The 22,529-nt window shown below is 45.3% G+C and overlaps 1 protein-coding gene across 1 annotated transcript in view; it reads right to left on the bottom strand.

Moving 5' to 3' along the window:
* The window catches only part of FBXO10 (F-box protein 10), a 139,714-nt gene that overhangs the window by 95,053 nt on the left and 22,132 nt on the right, over nucleotides 1-22,529 (bottom strand). Inside the window, exon 2 of the mRNA XM_086950911.1 lies at nucleotides 5,840-6,430. Coding sequence (XP_086807037.1) covers nucleotides 5,840-6,424 — 585 coding nt within the window. The 5' untranslated portion in view covers nucleotides 6,425-6,430. The remainder of the gene's footprint in view (nucleotides 1-5,839; nucleotides 6,431-22,529) is intronic.

Below are 22,529 nucleotides of genomic sequence, written 5' to 3' on the forward strand. Positions count from 1 at the left end.
CCAGCCGACAGCTGCATTAATGACATTGGTAAGCCCCGGAGCTCAAAACTCTGTGTTGGGCATATAAAGGTCGGACGGGATACCATCCGGTCCAGGTGCCTTGTTTCGCGTCATGCCCACTATTCCCCACCTCACTTCTTCCTCCGGAACTGTAATTACGGACCTTTCGTTTGCTCCCCTACTGGATCATATCTGGGCAGTGATACCCCCAAACATACCCTCAAAGTGGCTGACCCAATAATCCTCCATAATATGCACATCAAGGACGCTTGCGGTCTCTACTCCCAGGATTGGGCTATTGATAATACCCCAGAACTTGGTGGTGCTCCAAATAGTAGTGGGCTCCATTACCTTTCCCCAAGACTCCTCCTTCAGCTTCTTTGCGTTTTTTAACCCCTTCCATGCTCATGACGGAACGGTTCCGTCATGAGCGTCGGTTGAGCTGTGCTCATGACGGAACCGTTCCGTCATGAGCCGATAGGCTCATTAGAACCTTCAGCACAGCGCGAAAATTCGTGCCGCGCTGAGGGGCTTAAGGGCTGTTTTGTATCGTGTCCTACAGGTTCTGACTAAACCTCTGTCTCTAGGGACAGCGTGCAGTGCTGCCTTGAGGGACCTAGCCGCAAGTGAGCATGTTGTGTCGAATCATCTCTGCGCCCTTTCACGTTGGTAGTTTGAAGCAGGGATCGTCAGTAAGTCAGCGATGGAGCAGGAAATGGATTTGAAAGTTTTAACAACTGCCAGACAGACAAACCTGGATTTCCTCATGGCAATTGGTTAAAAAGGACTTGTGAAACAGGCCGGGGGGATCTGTGCCCATTTGAGCCTCCTACCCCCATCTGTGGGCTGTGGGGCGCCTCCACCCCTACTCTCCTTCTTAAGGCCTAGTACCAACCATCTAGTTTTAAGGCACAGAGGGTTGTGGTCGCTGTGGATACTTGCCTTGACTGAAAAGTCAGATATTAGATGGAAAAAAGGGGTGGAAACGAGAATGAAATCAATAAAAGAGTCACTACCATGTCCTTTGAAGGTGTGTATAAAGACGCTCTAGGCAGGGTCCAATTTACCCATCGCTGATTGTAGGTCGAGATCACATACTAAGTCATTAAGGGAATCCCCCTGCCCATGATGTTCAAAATGCAAGCCTGAATGGCGGCTACAGACAGAAACCCCCAATCCCTGAAGTCTTGGATCCCCACATGGGTGAACATTAAAATCACCTAACAAATAATGTTGGGGGTGTAACTTGCGGAGGTGCTAAAGCTGTCCAACAATTTACGCAAACAAGCTATATTGCATACTTCAGTAAGGGAAGAGACACCATTATAAAAATTCAGGAACATCAAACTACTCGACCCTGGAGAAGATAGCAAGGCCTGCATACAGAGATTATCTGTTTTCAATTCAGCAATACCACTTTCCAACCTGAGCGAAGCATAGACCACAAGTCCCCCCTTGGCTTGATCAGCTCTAGGCAGGCTTGCAGGGACAACAAAGGATTTATTCCCTTCCAGCAAGAGGGAATTGTCCACAGCCCAGGTCTCCTGCAAACAGATGATGTCAAACGTCTGAACAAAGCTAAGCCATTCTGAGACTGGGAACTTGCTTTCCAGATCGGCTATATTCCAGGAAATAAGAGAGAGGAATGGTGTGTCGCTGGAATAGGACCCCAGGGAGGCTGGTTCAGCTTGGTTCATGCATTCCGGTCGTGGAGAAGATGTTGCGGGGAGCGTTGACACAGATCCTTCCAGTCAATCACAGTTATCAAGGAGCCCCAAAGGGGCAAAGACATTGAAATTGGAAATGTCGTACTCATGAGTCTCCTCAGGAACTGAGGATTTTGTATTGGTACCAGAAACATTGGTCTGTAGGAAAAGCCAAAGGGAAGGGCCGTAATAGAAGTGACTGAACCTATAGAGGTGCGAGAATTTACCACATGGAGAATTCTCTCTACTAGATGGGGCAGATTAAGGTTAATTATCACACAGTCCCCGTCACTGCTCTTTTTAGACTCTCGAATCCAGGCCACCCTCCGTACCATGATGATGTTTTTCTCCACTCTATATCCTAGAGTTGTGTTGCTATTTAGCCTGTGTAGGACTTTACTTTTTAGATCGTTAAAGTCTTCAGTGGAACCTGGCTTCAGCACTGGTACATTTCCCAGAACTACGACGTATGGTGTTGCTTCAGGGGTAAGTGGATATAATTTGGGCCTGCACGCTGAATAACCGGCTCCCCTAATGCCGGAGTGGAGGCCTCACATCCGGCAGTTTCCCTCTGTGTGTTCATATTACCGCCACAGCTTTCCTCTCTCCTTATGGACTCCACCTGTGGTCCTTCCTTTGGGGGAGGAGGCAGGCAATTCCAGGGGTTAGAGGAGTAGTTTGGGTGACGCTCCTGCCAAGAGGTTACTAACTGCACCAGCTACGCCACCTGTACCAACCTCCCCGAAGCTGCCTTCAAGGTGGTTGGACACTGGGCCATGTTTCTACCACTTACCTTAAGGACCGTTTGGGTGGTGCTGGCTATATTGACATCCCCATTATTCTGCTGGAACCAGGAAGAGAATTCCCTCTTGATTGTAGTAAGACATTTCCTAATGGGTTCCAGCTTGGATTCCAGACCATCCAGAAGGGTACCAACACAGGCTTCCAGCATTGCTGCGAGCTCGTCTTTCGAAAGGGCTACTGTCCCTGGGTAGATTGGGGTTAAAGAATCGGCCTTACGACGTTTTGCCTTAGCCCCCACCATTGCACATTTACGTTTAACCCCAGCCCCAGGTACTCTGCCAGGTCCTTCCTGCTGAACAACCTTTCGGGAAACTGCTGTTGCCACTTCAGGATTGGTAACCAGCGGCCCATGTTCGGGCAAAAAGACAGGAGCTGGACATGCCTTGTTAGATCCCCTCCACCCCTCCTGGGTTTCAGAACTTTTTCTTTGACCAGCAGGAGGAGGCGGCGATGTTGTCGATTCTTCTAGTTCCATAGTGCTTAACAATGAGGCCTGACCTACTATCGGAATGTTGGGAGTGGGTGCACAGATGTTTTACTGGAAAGCGGGAGAGACGCCTAGCTAGCAGCTCAATTTCCTTGTCGAGGACCCACACTGCTCCCTCCAGAAAGCAGTCCACAGTTGTGGTTGGGAGAACACTTGAGTTGTTGCGGTGATCTTTGGTTTCTCCATGAGGCCAGACTAGTTGAGGAACGAATATTTAGCCTAGCAAGGCAAAGTCACCAAAAACAAAACCTGTTGGGGCCTCTATGATGGACTGTATCAAAGGATGGCCTCCCCAGTAGATTAGAGGTTAGTACAACAGGTGAAAGGAATAAAAAACAAAAGGTGAAGGAGTCAGTGCCTGCAAGCAATCTGCGAGGCGGGAGGAGGGGGAACTGAAAACATCTATTAGCCTCCTTCCTCTTTAGCTGCACACAGTCCACAGTAACCAAGAGCCCCACGGGCTTACCTTGTTGCCTCGGTTCCGTTGGTAAGGATTCGGGTCATCGCCAAATTCCTGAATAGTCCAAGGACACTGCCCCCACCCCCTGCAGAATCTGCCGCGAAACCAAGAGAGGTGACCCAGCCCAGCCTCCTCCGGGCTGATGGGCGCTGCGAGAGACCTGGGGCGTACAAGGCCAACTGAGCAATCAGCTCTGCAATTGGAGGGAGACTGACTGATATGTAACACCCTTGCGCCTTCTAGTTAAAGAGTGGTGGGATCATGTTGCTCGCTTTGCTTTCTTGTGTTTATGGATGGACTTTGGCTTAACGGAGGACTCTGACCAGTAAAACTCATGTAGATGCAACCTTGGGAGACAATACGCTCCCTCGACTTGGAACAGGAGCAGGGCTTATGCGAGATCTGCAAAGATGTCATGTGTTTGCTGACTTACAACTTTGCTTCCCGGATCAACTTTGGGTGTGTGACGGCGCACTTGTCATACGTCTTCGAGAGACACCTAGCGCAGGTTTGTGACCATCATCTGTTTTCTAGTCATGGCATGAACCGTGTTGTTTTAGGAGGGGACATTGTTTCGGATCACACTGGATTTAGTTTAGAAGTCGTCGAAAGACAAACAAAATTGGAAACGGAGCTCTGGATCATTTCTGTGAAGCGCAGATAGAAAGCAGCTGAGGTCAGCTCCATCAACCCTTCCAGGGCGGTATGGAGCTATAGCATTGTGCCACCTAATGGCCCGCAGGAGCATTCCTGGAGAAACGTTTCCCAATCTAATATGGCACCTGAGGACTATTATAAATTGAGGTAAGTTGAGTTAGTTTGTAGGTTTATATAGCCCAGCTTACCACCTGTGAGAGTATCCAGGCACTGTCCATGGACACAGAGAGATTAAGTGATTTGTCCATAATCACAGGATGTTGCGCTGATGCCGAAACTCTAACCAGGATCCCCAGCTCCCAAGTCAGCAGCTCTGGCTGCTGCACCACAAATCTGTGGTTTCAAATATTCATCAGAAAATGCACCAGTTCGATTACTTGATATATGATATCCTACCACTCTATTTAAAAAGTTTAAATGGCACGTGATTCTAAATAAATCTGTTCAAATTACGCACCCTCAAGATTGACTACAGATTTAGAAAATTGCAAAAGAATTGCAAACAGCATTTGAAGTTTTGATACATTAAAAAATTTTGAAAATGTTAAACAATGTATCTGCAAATGTTCTTCTTTCTCCTGTGAGCTGTCCGGAAATTTCTATATAACTTTCAAATATTTTTTATGTATAGGCTTTCTACGGCAAATAATAATGTGCTATGCTATAATGCCCTTATTTGCACAAATATAAAACTTTAAAAATAAATATAATGGAATACATTTTTATCTTGACACTCTGGCTGGGAGTCATGCCACAGTTTGTGAGAACAATGTTAACATACCATTAGGCCTGGAGTAAATCTTTTTGAGATTCATGTTCATCTACATTTTGGGAAAATGTATTTCAGTTGAAGCCATTTCGAAGGATATTTTATTTTCAAACACATACTCATTGGTCATCACTTAACTATTGCCCTTCAATATCCAGAATACAAGACTAGAGAAAGACGTCTCTCGTAGCACTTCATCAATCCCTATTGATCTATTTTATTGACTAGTGATGTCCTTTATTCCAAGTCTCCACCCATCTCCAAAAAATGCATAACGTTTGCTTTCTGACAATTTGCATAGCCACAAAAGCTGTGCTATTCAAGTGTGAAAACTCTTGTTTAAGAGCCCCATAGGTTGGCTTGTCTGGCTGAGATGACACACAGAACTTTTGTTTCCTCAAATTGTCAACTGAAAGATTTTGAAGTAAGGAAGATTAAGGGACACTTGATAATTTGGGTACTCATTTACTTAGATTATTACCACCATAGTGACATTTTGGGGCATTTTAAAAAAAGAAATTGGGTAAATATATAGGTCAATGATGTTTCTTTCCAGAAGGTAATTCCAATTTCTTGCTGGGTTAAACTTCATTAATCGCAAACTCATATTCATATAAAATTGTTGAAGACAGATGTTCTATTGTCAAACAACTGAACTAGCCCTCTCACCTGGATCTCCCTGTGCACTGAAATTATATCCATCTTACATATTAAAGAAAACAGTACAACAATAACTTCACTTACCTAAGGAACTCTCACTAAACAGAAAACAAATCATTATGTTTCATTCACTGAATAAGCATTCTAACTCTCCAATACGTCAAATTGAGCAGTTGCTTTAATACTTTTTGTAATGAGCTTGAATAAAAGTGCAAATGGAGTCTGAAGGAATATTATTCCTCAATACTGTTTTGCAGTGAGAGGATGGTCATATTAAAAGGACAATGTATACCCACCTTATACACAATTGGTGTGAACCAAGCTGGCATGAAGACCAAATTGCATAGCCGGGTTGTTGGACACTGCTGGTCAAGGCACACCAGCAATGCCACATCTCCAAGTTTCCCCTTGCCCACAATCTCCACAGGTACCTTCACAGCAAGTTCATTTTGCTCTTCATAAACCCCAGGCAACAGCATGATTCGATCATATATGTTGGCTGAAGCCAAGGCACTCCTCAGGGTCTCATACTCGCAACCAGACCCAACAAATATAATCCGCCTGTCTTTTTTCCTCCGGAACAAATAAAAACAGTTAGAGGATTCCAAGTCATGTGTATTTTTGGACCATGTCTTGGCTGCTACATAGTGCTGCTTGAAGGCTTCCCTCCAGGACTGAGGCTCAACATCTGGTTGGTTTGGCCAGTTTGGATGCCGACACTCTATGCAACCCAGGCACAGCTGTCGCCATCTTGTGTTATCCAGGCTGAGGACAAGCTCACGCCAAGACCTACAAACCCAACTGCAGCGACCAAGTTCCGGTAGAGGTAGGTAGGCCAGTATCAGACGCCACAGTTCCAGTGGAAGTCCACCAACCTCCATAATCACCTAGAGGTTTTGGGAAATAAAAAGTATACTTAAGAAAGGCAAAGCAAAGAGAGTGTCATACGTTTTATAAGCAAACAGTAAATGCAACAGGAAGGAGGTTTAGAGACATATTTACTCCTAAACCCTCCATTAAAAAGAACATTTCAAACACTGCAACCTATTCTCATTTATTCTTTGAAAACATTAAAACTTTTCCTATTCACCATCAGCTTATGTTGTATATTTAGCAGGGTGGAAAAAAATAGGTGCCTCTTTTAGTTCTCAACTCAACGGCTGTCAGACGTAGGGGTGACTGAGATGGCATTGAAAAGGCTTAAGTCATTTCTTAGCGACCGGACTTACCAGGTGTGGGAAGGTAGCGCACGATCAGGGTCAATCCCCCTCCATTGTGGTGTGCCACAAGGCTCTTCCCTAAGCCCCACATTGTTTAATGTGTACATAGCCCCCTTGGAGGATGTGGTTGCCCCATTTGGCATCAAAATCATGAGCTAGGCTGATGATACTCAGCTGGTGATCGCCTTATCCCAGTTTGCCGAAAGTCCAGACACGCTGCATTCCTGCATGTCCAAAGTCTACACCTGGATGTGTGAATCAGCACTGAAGCTGAACGGTTCAAAGACCGAAATAATGCTTCTGGGGCATAAAGGTTCCACACTCCCTCCAACTATCTAGCCCAGTTGTTTGGGTGAACTCCCGAGTCCAAAGGAAGAGATTAAGAGTCTCGGGTTTGGCTGGAACAAGACCTCTCCTTTAGGACCCAGGCGAAAAAACTGGCGGGAGTTTGTTTCGGTCTTCTCCGCTCAGCTCGGAAAGTTCTGCCCCTCCTCCCACCACTATCTAGGAAGCTGCTCATTCAGGGGCTGATTGTATCAAGATTGGATTATAGCAATGCTATCTTTCTTGGTGCCCCTGAAGCAACGTTCAACAAACTCCAACAGATTTAAAACGCTGCAGCGCGGCTTTTTAAGAACATCCCACTGTTGTGGTCAGCTAAACCCGCATTAAAGGCACTGCATTGGCTTCCGGTGCGGGAAAGGGTCAAATTTAAGTTCCTCTGCATTGCGCATAAAATTCAGCAGGATAAGGGACCTCCTATCCTGAAGAATCTTGTTGTACCCTGCAAGGCCAATAGAGCCTTGCGCTCAGATCAGAAACATATGCTCAAAACTCCTAAAGTTAAAAAGGCACGTACGGGGGGTGGGGGGGGAAGATTATCATTGAATATAGCGACTCTTTGGAATTCACTCCCCCTGAGTCTGCGTTCAGAGACCTGTCTTCTCCGATTCCGCAAACTCCTCAAAACGCATCTCTTTCCTAACTGATGCCTTTGAGTATGCTTGATTGCTACCTCTCTGTTGTTCTGGAATAAGCGCTGGGATGATCTAGGGTAACTATGCGCTATACAAAACTCGAAATAAATAATAAAGTTCTGCAGATGAACATTTTCATTGCATTTGTATCTTAACAACTCTGATGAAAACGTCCACCGCAAAAGCCCCTCTCCTCATCCCTGCTCCTTTTTGTCACAAGCTGATAAAGATTTTATGAGAGCAAGATGCTTCCCCACAAAACATAGAATTCACAGCCTGGTGATGGGGAATAATTCAAGTATGTCAATCTATGAAAGGTCCTATGCTGAAGAATATGCAGTAAATGTACAGGTTTTATGCTATATTCACACACATGGTTTCCACTGAAAGTCTACCAGTTGTGCGAATGCCAAAATCCAGTAACCGCAAAGTTTTTCAAAACCTCAAACAAGTCCAAATCACAAAGACTCGGTGTAAAGTCAGAAATTTAATTCTGTAAAATGAATACTAGGTTCAGAATGGATTTTCAACTGTTTAGGGTTTCTCAGCGAGCCTGAGGGTGCTCCAAGAAATTTGCAAGAGTTTTAGATGTATTGTGGTTTCTAAATCTGTAAAATTACCACATGCAGAATTGGCAAATGTAGCAATTCCTCCACACAGACAGAATTTCTGCATTCACAAGCCCGCTTTTCAAATCTATAATTTATATTTAAATGAACTTCTTAACACAAAGATGTGTATTCTGAATCTGTAGATTCCACCTCCTGTTCATACTTAATGTTGATGTCATATTGATATTAAAAAGGCAGGAGGATAGAGGTGGACAATAAGGTTAAATAGGTCTAAAAAATTATAATAACCCAATCATACTACCCCATCAGTAAAAAGCAAACATAAAACTGGGATAGGATAATCAAAATTTTGGACAAACCCAACAGAAACCGTATTGCTAGCGATAAGCCAGAAACGGTTGACTACACTTAGCAATACTAACATCTGTACCACGGCAGGGACGGAAGGGTGGCAGTGCTGGATCAAAACACTTTGGTATCATGGTGAGTTTGCTGAACTGCTCATCATTAGTAAAGTACTGAATAGCTTGTGACCAGTCAATTTCTATCGGCCTACGGTTTTGAAGGTCCTTGAAATCAAGAGATGCTTTTTCCAGGAGAGGGGTAAAACAGCTGAATTAATGGATGCTGTCACCGTTCCCTGGATTAAACATGCATTATTAATTCCCACAAAACCTGGAACAAATATTTCTGAGTAAGCTACTAGGGCCCAACCTGCACCATATCATAATTATTATCCGCTGGCTTCACTGTTATTAACGCATCTTGTGTAATCAATAGTCTTCTTGAGTGGAACCCAAAGCAGGGGACACAGCTAGATAAGTCTGTCTTAGCGATTCCAATGGACAGTGCATTTAAGTTTACATCAGTTTTAGCAGTTTGCCCAGTGCCCTCCCTTGTTTCCATGACTTTTTCTGAAAGAAGACAACTATCTCGTTGCACATGGACTTGGGCTTCTGTTTCTTATTCCTAGTTGCAATCTAAAAGTGGGTTAATTAGACGTTTTGGCTCGGGATTGAGAGCTTAATAGGCTATTGCAATGATTTTAGCTTCTAAATATTGGACCTTTTCATTCAGAAGTGCACTATATGTTTTGACCATTTCTTTTCATTTCGCGTTTTCCGCTGGCAGGTAAATTTCAGCACTAATGGAAGACAAGGGAACCACTTACAACTCCATTAAATAAAGAGATAGTCTATTGCTGCTATATAATGAAAACAAAAATCCCTACTATAAAAAAACCTATAACGACATCCGGCTTCTGAAAGCTGGGAGGATCGCTTTAATTTTTTCTGATTCTGTGTTCCAGTACTTTTAAATCAAAATGAAGTATTTGTTCCCGGATAATACCAAGGGGTTGAAATAAATAAATTGAAAAAGAAGTAACTTTCATGTATAAAAGCTAACGATTATGCCATTTTTTCAGCCTCACCTTGCATCTACACTCTAACGTTAATCCAAATTCTGTAGACTCCCTCTTTCTTTATAATTTAGTCTCCGTGTTCTACTTAAACACCCCAACCACATGCAGTGTTTAATTTGGGTGAATTCACTATAAATGGATGTAGGTTTTTTTTTGTTTTCTTCAGTGTTTTTGTAAAGTATTACTAATCACCCTGTTGTGGAATCTGTAAAGGGATCTAAGTAGACAGTGCAAACCTAGCTACACAGCAACAAAAGTGGTGGTAGAGGGAATGTACTATATCCATACAAAAACCATGCATTTTGCTTGAATTCCTCTTTCTGTCAGCTGTTCATTTTATTAAGTTTATAGCATAAATTGTAGTCTAGGGTTGTGTTTGTAAAACTGACATTTGTCAGGATTTTGTAATATTGTCACTTTGGTGGCGATCCCAGGCAACCCACCTACCCAGGGTACTGCAATATAAACCCAAACCACTGAACTATCAACACAGGGTACCACAAATACAACCCCATCACTCTACACTACCGCCCCTAATCCCACAAAAGCACCTTAAAGGACATTCATTTTTCACTGCCTCACTTCGGTCCACCCCTGGGACCATCTTCCATCTTTGAGCCGCACTACCACCCAACAACAATGCAGAACCATCTTAGAACCACACTACTGCACTGCAACCACCAGTGCACAATCACCTTTATAGCACCCCCATCCATCATCACACTACACCACACCGTACCGCACTATTGCCCCAACCCTTGATTAGCTTCGCTAGTATGGCAAAATCACATCCAGCACCACCCTACCTACGTCATCAGTGTGCTAACTCATACTGCCCAACTACTAATGCCACGTCATCACCCTAAAGCCCCAGCACAGTTCAACCCCAACATCGCCAACCAACTACCCTACAACAGTATACCCAACCACAGCACTCTTGTACCCTACAATTACACTAATAGACCATTCACGGGACCAAGATGTCTGGCTATTTTTTACGGTGCCGTGACTTTTGCTGTTGAATCCGAATGTGTCACTTTACATTGTGCATCTTAATTATTTTTTTAGGGGGGGGGGGGGGGCGTAGGTGTCAGGAGGAACGGTTTGCTAAGGACTTTCTCTTTTCTAAGCCTTCATTACCCGTGAGAGCTGGCTGAGTGCCCATCAAGCCTAATTATTTCCATTTGCACTTAACAGGTCTATTCACTGGTGACGTTTTCCACCCTTCTGTGACTGATTACGACTGTTTAATAGGGTTCAGTTAGAGTCGAATGGAGGCTGGTGCCGTTCTGAGCGTCTAATAAGCAGTACTAAATAAACGATGTTCCGGGCTCTGTGAATACAGCGTAAGACAGAAAAATTTACAATATTTTCTTGCAGAATATGACGGAGAATACTACACGGAGTAGATGTTAACATTGTTTAACGATGGGAGGCACAGTCTCGAAGCTATAACAGAGTTGGGAGTGTGGGTCCAAGGATTCCATCTGCTGAATGAATTCAGAACTGTATATTTTCTTTCCTTTTAGTTAGTTTACTCACGGTTATAAAGCAGCAAACAGAAGAGAATTGGCAGTCTTTACTAAGAGAGATTATTTTACACAGACCGCTATATCCCAAAGCTGCCGACGACAAAAAAAACGTATTAATTAGTTTGCTGACTATTAGGTTGATTTGTATTGACGCTCGCGCAATTCATGGCGAACACATACATATTCTATGGGGCTTCGGTTCATCCTCCTTCAGCTATTGGCTCCTTTCGTTCTGTAACCTTCAGCCACTGCCAGGAGACATGTCAATCCCACCTCACATCAGCCAACCAGTATTTCAGGCTCACCATCTTTCCATTGACTTCAATGGAGATGGACTGGTACATCCAATCAATGCGCGAGGGCTGTTTTATATCTCAAAAGTACACACATTACACATTTAATTAGTTATCACATCTGTGACTTTATTCACAAAGGAAGCTATTTTTAGTTGGTTTGCAGTGCAGTAGGATTTATGTATTGCTTTTATTGGCGCTGGAGTGCAAGCATCAAACTTACTAGCTTGTTTTTAAGAAGGCGCTTAGTACACAGAAAATGCAAGTTCTTTTACGCTTGTCACCTGGAAAAGTGCGGCAACCTTTCGGGGAGTCAGGTGTACCTCGAGCAAGAGAGTACGAACCGTTTGTCCTGGTGCAGATTACATACTTTTATGTTGGTAAACAGAGTTTTTTTTAAAGAAACCACTAACCTTGGGTTCTTAAAAAAGCCTGCTGCCCTGTGTAAAGCGCATCAACGCCTGGTCAGGGATAGCAAGCGTGATATAAATTCCCTTACAAAGCATATCTCTCCTGGCCCACACTAAAAATAATAATACCATAATACCCAGTTCTAAGACTGTAGTTCATTAAAACAGAACAGTAAGACATTAGACAAATCTGCTACAGGTCATGTCGCGCACCCAATACTGTACCATTCCACCGCAATAAACAACCCATGCTATCACACTACTAGCCATTAGACTTTAATGTAGTTCACAACTGCAGGTCCCAACAAGCTACATCCTATGACCGCTTCTTGACTTTTCCGAATGACCATCAGATATGTAATTATATAAAATTCCATCTCAGCAGCTCTCCCAAACACCATTTCTCCCTTCAATCTATGCCTGTTCAGGGACATAACCTTAAAACAAAATATATCAGAACGGACAACCTAGTACTGTAACCAACTAAGTCGAATATGATCATAAAAATACCATAAAGGGACTTGGAGAGCTGTTCAAAGCTTCCTGCTTACTGAAAACCATAAACTCTACCTCTATCACACCTCTTCATCCATCACACTGCTAAGCGCTGCGTCCCATAACAAGACAACCACACTTTGGTGGTCATTGCACACGGCATGAAAACAATTCCCACATAAGATCAAAACAAAGCCAGCGCAATTCCAACCACACACCCTACACAGTGTTGCATGCTATCCATGTAGGCAAGTATGTCACCATCCCACAGAGGGGTAGTAAGCACTATGTAAATGTACTAATACAACATAATCCTACAACACAGGGTTATAGAAAACACTACAGATGCCAATGTGCTGTTCTATCGTTGCTGTTTTATTCAACTTTCACCAGAGTTCCTTCTCAAAATATAGCATTGGCATCATCAACGGTTGTACGACAGAACAACGCAGGGAAATACACTGCATGCCTTTATCACACATGTTTTACCCCACATTTTTTTAGATCGCATATGCTTTTACAACGTATGCCTTTACCACGCATTGTTTATACATATAAAACGTATTTGTGGGGGGAGACCCCACTCAACCCCGAACATACCTTAAATGCGTGATAAAGCCATACGTTGTAAAAGCATATGCGTTTTAAAAACATACGTGGTAAAAAATGTGTGGTAAAGGTACAATGTGGTAAAAACCTTGTTGTAAAGGCTGTTTACCATCAACAACACATCACACGTATTCAGTCGTCAGTCATGTTCCAGTTCTGAAATTTCAATCTTTAAGGTTGGTCATAAATGCATGGGTTTGAGCTTGTTCCCAAATTTGCAGACCTCTTGCCGAGGTGTGACTTAATACATACCTTTATTCAGTGTTCCTGACTTTAGTGAAACAAGCATTGACAAAGTCATTAAGTCTGGTGACATAGTTGGTGAGAGCACCACCTCTATGCAAACATAAGATGTTACACACTTTGTGTACTCAACACACATTGTATACTTTCGAACCAAATTTTCCATCAGAACAGTATATTGGTGATAAATAATAGACGTTTATTTTTACCCAACTTAACAGTACTCATTTTTATCGATCTCCGAAGGATGAAAGGCTGAGTGAACCTGCAAGGATTTGAACCTGTAACTATGAGGTCAAACAAAGATTCCTGCAGTAATGCATTAGTACACTAAACCACCAGTTTTGGCATACAAATCCTGGAACAAGCTCCCTAAGAAACTAAGGATCCAATGCATTTAGAAATCAGAAAACCATCGTGGACTTAGCTTTTCCCAAATTCAAGCATGAGAGGCAATTGAGTCACAGTTGTTTATGTTGCTTGTTAGACGATCACTAACACACCATTCGCATACTTCACTAAACAAAAGTTACTGCTACATAGTGCTGCACAGAGACAACTCAACCGCCACCCTTGTCCAACATACAAAATAAATGGAGTATCAACTAACTCGACCAACCTGAAAATGGGCAGGTAAGTGCTACATTACAAAACTGTACTCTTTGCGACTGCACACACTTCTTCTGTGCCCACCTTTGTCTGCACATAAATGTGGTATAGTTTATATAGGTGTAGGGGGCGTAGCCAACCATTACGAGATGGCGGACATGACTTAGAGCCGCTTCGTTGGACGACCCACAATCTGGCCCCATCGAGCCACCGGCCTTACCGAAAGCCTCACTGCCTGTGGGGCACTGAAGAAGAGGAGGGTTGGAACGACACAGGGACAGTCAGATCACAAGGACTGCAAGATTTCTGGGCCCAAGGGGTGTAGGCCCCTGGAGGGTGCAGTGCCTCAAGAGAGACTGGATGCTTCCCCTTCCTAGGTGGACTTTAGCCCTTCACACACCCACCCCCGTTGAGTCAGATGATTTCTGCCCCACGCTAAGCATGAGACCAAAAGGACCCCCGGATGTTGATTGAAGGACATCCCATCCAGATGAGGACTAACCCGCGGGAGGATGTACTGGTGAATGGGGGCGACAATACACCGACAACACAAACACCGCTGACTGGCGCATGTCATGGACGAAGATGCCGTAGCCATGAGAGTGGAGACAGAGGTTGCTGGAAACCCTATTCTTACCCAGGCCTGCAAAGAGCAGATGCCGGTGCTAGCAGGAGCAACCAACCTGTGGGTGACGCGATGCTCCCCTTCCCAACAGATTCTTGAAGAGACACCATCTGATGCAGGATCCAGCATGTTAGAAAGGAGCGCTGCATCTGTGGTCCTACCTGCTGTCATGCCACAGACAGCGGATGATATTGCCTGACCCATCTGCAGTCTGATGTCGGAAGGCCCCATGGAATGGTCTTTTTCTCCCTCTTCTGCCCTGGAGATGTGTGTGACAGCCTCTCCCCTCAGATCGAGACTCTATGCTTTCCTCCCTCCCCTCAGATTGAGGATCTATCTGCATGGCCATCCCCCTACACCCAAGTATAGAATAGTCATGCTATAATCAAGAGGTGGGATTAGTGGGGCTAGACTGGATGGCTTTCAACAGCAATACAAAGATTGACTTCCAAAGGGTCATACCCCATTCCTCCCCACTTATTAGGCAGATGTGCATTGGTTCCAGGCGAGCTAAAGGTTGTGAGCAGACTGGAGGTCCCGCCAATGGAAATGTACACTGTTTGTTTGGGCAGTTAGATGTTGCCTACTGTTCTGGGATTGGGAGCTTGGAGTTCTGTTCTTAGTTTTTATCAAGCCATGCAGCACGATTGACACCAGCTCAGAGCGCTGCCTTCCAAGTGCATCAGCATGCCCCGTGAGGGCACCTCTGCCCCCTTTTCCCCACTTAGTTAGTGGCTAGTACGGCTAGATTGCACTTACTAACATAGAATGTCTGGGGAATGGGGACAGCGAGCAAGAGACATGCGGTATAACAGTACACCAAAAGGAGAAATCATGGTGTGGCCAGTATTATAGCACCACATACTCAGGATTTGCCCAAAGGGCCCTTATAAGGGTGAGGCCCTCAGTGCTCTTTAAAAGAACGATAACAAAAATAGACCCCGAAGAGCGTTAGGTCTTTGTGGAGGGACAGCTGAACGGTAAGCTCCTATTATTACCAAGCATTTATGCTCCAAATGTGGTGCAGCAATCATTCTTAGCAAGCTTCTCTGCCATACTGACCAGATGCGCACATTTATCCTGGATCATAGGGGGAAGACTAATTGTGTGCTGAACCCTCAGTTGGACGGATTACATCCTCCCTTGCTGGCCTCCCCTGTGATGGCTGCTGTGACCAACCTATCCAAGGGGCTTACACGTTGTTTCCTAGCAGATACCTGGCCTCGTACTACATCCAGACACCATAGAGTACTCTTGTTACTCATCGTCGCATGAGCTTCAAAGCAACTTGACTGCATCCTCTGTCACCATGCCACCCCGCTGCATGTTACGAGGACCGAATACCTAGAGAAGACCCTGTCTGTCCACAACCCACTTCAGCCCCAAGTAACGTGGTGGTGCCACTTCCTCCGGGACTGACCTTGTGATTACAGCCTATTGTATTGGAGGATCCGGTATAACGGGACTCAACAACTACTGCACTGTCACACTACCTAACAGACAATTGGGGCACGGCTACCACTAGATTGACAGAATGAGAAGCCATGAAGGTAGCATTAAGGGGTCATTTCATACACACAGTGAAAGGCGTGTGAGCTGCCCTGCACTGTGATCTGGTCAGAACAGAGGCTTCACTAGGAGCACTTGAGACTGCAGCAAGAGGGGACCCTGCTGAGAAACCAGGGCTGATTGCAGTGAAAGAGCAACATGTTTGCTTTATTGAAATACAGAGGTGCCTGTACTAAAGAGCATACCAGGCTAAAATGCATGCTGAGGACGACAAACTAGGCAAACTATTGGAATGGTTATTGAAGAGTGCCATGGCGACCACTCCCATAACTGCGATACAATGTAGCTCTGACGCAACTCGCCACTAGCCAAACTGACATACATATGGTGTTCACTGGCCATAATAGTTCACTCTATGATCGCGGCCCAGTAGACCGTCAAGTCCAAATCTGGGAATTCCTCAGCAAGATTACATTACCTGTCATTGAATCAGTAGGGATGAAAGAACTCAACACTCCCATTACGGAACAGGAAATCTGAGGTGCCATAAGGGAAGCTGCCACAGGTAAGACCCCGGGATTGGATGGGTTACCTATCGAGTTTTACAAAGCGTACGAAGTCCTACTGGTACTGAAGCTGTTAGAAATATATATGCCTGCTCTCGCTGCGAGGTGCCATCAGGGGACCCGCCACAAGGAAGGCCCTGGGATTGGATGGGTTACCTATCGAGTTGTACAAAGCATATGAAGCCCTACTGGTCCTGAAGCTGTTAGACCTATATATGGCTCCTCTTGCTGTGGGGCAACAGCTCCCAGCACTTCATGAGGCATTACTGGGTTGGCTGCCAAAATCTGGAAGGGATCCCCTAGAGATGACTTACATTCGGCCCCTGTCTATGCTGGGTACAGAATATAAAAAACTGAGCAAGATCATCACAGTGAGATTTCTCAAACAACTTTCCCACCGGGTTCATCCAGACCAAAATGGATTTATATATACCAGGTCAGTCCAGTACACTTAATATCGGCAGACTTGCGGGTGTTGGGCAAGACACCAACTCAATGGTCCTATGTAGAATGTGTAGTGCTGGACTCGGAGAAAGCGGTCAACACTGTTGACTGGGAGTATATGTTTGCAACTTTTACCTCAATGGGCATAGACGGAAGGTCCTTTACTCGGAGCCTACAGCGTGTGTAAGTACAGGGCAGTGCCCCTCGGCCACCTTTCGAGTTAGCAGAGGGATTCACCAGGAGTGCCCCTTTATCCACTTCTATTCGTCCTGGCATTTGAAGCTTTGGTACAGGGGGTTAGACAGCAGGGCCAGACCTAGGGTATACCACTGGAGAAGACAATGCAAGTAGTCTCGCTATATGCAATGTGTTGGTTTATATGAGGGACATACAGGAGGGCACTATTAGGTTATGTTATGTTAGTATGAATTTGTAGAGCGCACGTTCACCCCAGGGTTTCTTGGCGCTGTGTGCCGCTGGGGAACCCGCCCTGGCGTTCCCTGTGAGATGGTGCCTATTGGGCATCCCCAAGGTGAAGCCAGGCATCCCCGGCAGCGAGGGGGCCGTTGTGGAGATTAAGCAAGCTATTGCCCAGAAGTGCAGCGTGGAACCCATGGTTAGAGAGGCACTGAGGCGCGATTTATCGAGCCCGCAGTCATTGGTTCAGTACCCTGCCGCGTCTTTAATTGAACCCTGGTCCCGGGCCGACCTCTGCTTCTGGGTCTGCCGCCTCTAACCGGTGAGCCACACTTCTCCACACTGTTAAGATAACGGAAAATTGACAGAGTTTTGCGTCACCTCTGGAATAGGGGTGAAATGGTCGAAGACTTGTTTGTTTCCCTGTAACCCGGTCGGCCCGCTGCAGCAATTCGTGGTCAATGCGCATCCCCTTAGAAGGGAACCACACACATTCCATTACTTGGGCATCAACATCTATCACACCTCACGAAAACCATTGTCTCTCTCCATCTGCAGATTTCGTTCTGGAGCACGCTCCCACTGTTGGTGCAAGGCTAAATGTCACTATCAAAAATGCTGATTCTTCCCCTGCCTTTTGTATTAATTCCATAATCTCCTGGTAAGCGAAGTACCTTTTGTACCCTCCATGCAATTCTGGGGGCTTCCTGTGGAATAAGGGAAGGTGTAGAATAGCGCTGTTCAAAATGCAGCTTGAGGTGGAAAGAATATTATTTCTTTGCAGCACAATTACAGTCAATCAACAATCAATCAATCAGGGGTTTATAAAACGCTGCTACTCGCCCATTAGGGTCTCAAGGCACAGTGCCCTACTTGCTGGATGGCAGGAAGGTACGTGGAAGAATTGTGGTTGGTCTCCGTGTTCCATGCGCATCGGGTGGTGAGAGAAGCTTTCTTCACATGGAGGGGTGATCTCTCGGTGGGACAGTGTCCTATTACAAGTAGCCCACAGTAGTTTTCAGAGGAGTTTGCACCTCATGCCGAATATGCCTCAGTAGGCACCTGGGATTAACCCTGGGGTACACGTTCCAGGATGGATCATATGTCCCTTTAGAGAAGCTGAGAGATGACAGGCATTTCCTGGCTGGGCATTTCCTGGAACATAGCCAGCTGGTGGCTGAACTTGATCGACTGTTGCAAATCATTTCCACAGAGCCTGATCAACACCAGCTTATACCAAGCAAACCGTGGGCGAAGGCAGTCGCATGATAACAAGGCTAAGGAGATATCTTTCACATGTATCACAGGATCCCTTATTAACACTTCACAGGGCCTACAAGGGGGACATAGGGCAAGACTTAATGCAAGGGAAGGGACAGGGCCCTCCTACACCCACGTATGGTCTCCAGTACATACAGCAAAACATTCTGCCCCTGGCTTACCTAACTCTGGGTAGACTCTACTATCCTGGATCTGTATCAACCTGCCCCCAGTATATTAAGCCTGGGGCAGACAAGGCACACATGTTCTGGAATTGCCCGACTGGTAATGCGGCTAGAAGTCACGGACAAACTCGCCGAAATAACGGGTCGCACTGAACTAAATAAAAGGTTGAGTGGCATGCGGAGACTGTATAGGTGCAGGCACACAGGGGGCGCTACAAATAGATTCATAGACTTACTGATGCTGATGGTCCATAGACTGACCACCATGCACTGGAAAGCTAGAGTACTGCCCGGGTAGGCCATTGCAGCGTGGTGACGCTTGAGTGGGGAGGAGCGGAGACAGTGGCGCTGCGGCGTGAGGAGGTATGAGGGCTGCGTAAGAGAACCACTGCTGCAGATTGGTAATGTCTCTATTAGATGGCTTGCAGATACCCTAAGTTAGGCCTTGGCGCGCCCGTTGCTTCGTTAACATGGTGCATCACCTTCTTGCGTACTGGCCTCTTCCACCAGCTCCTGCCTGTTCAGAAGATGGAGAAGTGGATAGTGTAACAAGGTTGTGGACCATGCATTCACATTTACTAGAACTTATAGTAGGGAACTAGTTACGCAGGGCTAACGAGCCGGGAGATGGGAGAGACTATTCCACCACCTTGAGTTGTTCTAAGTGCGACTTCTGCTAACTTTATTGTTTGAACTATTCGATATTTGTTGACTTGAGGAACCTGTAGCTCCTGATTGACTCGGAAAAGCAGGGCATGATTACAGGAGTTGCAGTGGGATTACTGCTTGCATGGATATGTATACTCGGCCAGCATGCGCTGGCCTGCATACTATGTTGCTAATGTCAAAACCCCTAATAAAGATGGTTAAATAAAAATAGTTTATATGGGTGTACCGGTTCCAGCACTCTCTTGAACAACCTCTCAGCCATACCTTAAGAGCCGGATGCAATCCACCTTCTATGCCTAGTTTCTTGAAACTCTCTAGAGCGGCACTCATTCTCTACAATAACCCTCCAGAAGACTTATCTTTCAAAGGGAAAAGCCTGGGATCACATATATGGATTGCGATGAAAAAGTAATTGTTGTGGTACAGAACCGCGAAAAATGTAGACAACGTGCAAGGTCATTGTTGGAGAGGACATCATACTGCCATGCTTTTGACATCAGTCCAACTTATGCAATAAGCATGTTTTCCAACATTAAGGTCGGATGACCAACAATGGCAGGTTGGGTCTTCTCAGAATAAAAAAACTGATAAATGTAAGGGAAAAAAGCATGGTTTACTTTTTAGAGTAATTCACCTGTAACATGTGGTACTGGTCTGGGAGGGCAGTAAGAGCAAGAGAGAGATGGAGAGAAGACTGATATTTAAATGAGAATGGAAATAAAGATGGCGATAGAATGAGAATGCAGTGCTGCTGGCCATGTATGACAAGTGTATGTATTTGTGAGAGAGAGCACATACGCTTAGACTTCATTTGCTCAGGCTGTTTTTATTAGGAGTGTAACAGTGAAACTTGAGAAAATATTTAATTGTATAAAATCCAAAACTATTGACGAAGTCCATGCCTATTTCATGTACCGTGACAGTTGTCAGCAATACGTAGTCGTCAGAGACTTTTGAGTTTTAATCTATCCTGCGCTCACTTGAGTTGGGTGTTGCAACTAGTCAGTGGTGTCTGCTCACTTGGGTTGTTTTTCGCTTTACAGATACTTCATAGATTTGCAAGAGTAACCCCACTAGTCTTCTAAATCTAACCTCCCTAACCTTAAGGGGTCAACCACCATCCATTGTGCATCTTTACATATGATCAAATGTTTCTCCAGAGCCACAGAGCGAAAATAAATTCCCTATTGGAGAAATCCTATCACCCTCACTTCCCTACTAAAATACAGGGCACCTTCCCCTTCCTTGCCCACTCTGTAGGAAAGCCATGGAAAACTAAGGCTACCATTTTGAAAATTCGCAGGAGTCTCCATGCCCTCGCACGTAACAAAAGGCTGTGTGAATGAGTCGCAATAACACCGACTCCAAGTCACCTGTGAAGCCTGTTTACTTTACCACAGGAATTGTCCGCAATGACAGCAATTGATTTACAAAGCCGCTTTTCACAGTTTTAATTAATGGACTGAAGGTGAGAGACGCTTCAGTCTCTTCAGGAAATTGCCTCCTCGCCTGTCCTGTCAATAGCCTTCGGGCTCCCCTATTCATCTCCAGTCACCTTCCCTCCTGCGTGCCCCCCTTGTCAGAGGGCCCGAGCTCCATTCATTCCTGTCAGTCAGACTGCGTATCCAGCTGCTAAGCATTCAGCCAGGCTCGGCAGCCAATGTTGTTGGTGATAGTCAGAACCAAGAAATTATCTGAAGCAGCCTCTTAAGTATTGCGCTATAAATACATACCAGTCACATACAATAAACGTTATCACACATACAAATGTGGAAAGGCGCCTTTCTGTCATGTGTATCTATTGCAAATCACACCAACGATTACGTGGCAAAGAATAACTGTACTAAAACAAGACCAAAAACAGTAGATCGCGTCCTTTAGATAGTACACTCATAAAGCGCACTTTCACTGGCAAAGAGTGAATAAATCATGCTGCTGGTATTTTCTTAAAGAGATAATGACGGGTTAAATAACAGACTTTCACAAGCTACTTAGACCAGTGACAACATCGCCGGACGAAAGAAAAAAAAACGGAGTTTTAGAGGCACATGGAATTTCGAACTGCCTGGCGTGAGAGTGCGCACGTACGAATATAAATGTGAGTGTTACCAAAGACGCAAGCTCAGAGCGCCCAGCGAGAAAAATGCTGCCATGTACCACCCTCTTCTACATGGAAGTGCAACACCCACAGTTTTCTGGAACTCATGCTCTTTCGCAATTATGGCGTTGGAGGCGGGGCCACCTGACTTCGTCCCACTCGGGTAAGGAGTAACCCTGGGCGAAGCACTACGCTACGCTCGCGGAGTTTGCGAAGTTTGCTCAACTTCGCGAGCTGCACGTAGCACAGTGTGAACACGCGTAGTGCAGCGCTCATTTTTTGCTTGTTCGCGGTCCTGAACGTCATGTTAGCGACCGCGAGCAAGCAAAATGACATCCCGGCGAGATTCTCAACGCGGGGAGGTAAGATTTCTCATTGTGAGTGGTTGCGCATGCTCGTGACCGCTCTCAATGAGAAACTACCAGTTCGGGTTGAGAAAGCTGCAGCTCGAGTAATAATCTACTCGAGCAGCAGAAAACTACAGCTCGCACTGTGCAAGATGCCGTTTTTAATGATTGCACAGTGCCGGAAGCTTGTCCGCACTGTGCAATCATTGAAAACACATCTTGCACAGTGCGAACATGCTACTACGCAGCTCGCGTAGTGCTACGTGAAGTTCGTGTAGTGCGAAGTGCACTTCGCGTAGCTTCGCGAAGCGCTACTTCGCGAACTACGCCCACCCTTAGTAAGGAGTGATCAGTGATGCGATAACCTTTGACCCCTTATTACATTTGAGCGGCAAGAGCGCAGCAAGGGACTCCACACAAACAATTGGGGGGTTGACTTGATTCCTGAGCTCTGAAGACAACAGGTTTTGGATACTGGGGCTA

The sequence above is a fragment of the Lissotriton vulgaris genome, unplaced genomic scaffold, assembly GCF_964263255.1.
Source record: "Lissotriton vulgaris unplaced genomic scaffold, aLisVul1.2 SCAFFOLD_2207, whole genome shotgun sequence".
Classification (NCBI taxonomy): Eukaryota; Metazoa; Chordata; class Amphibia; order Caudata; family Salamandridae; genus Lissotriton; species Lissotriton vulgaris.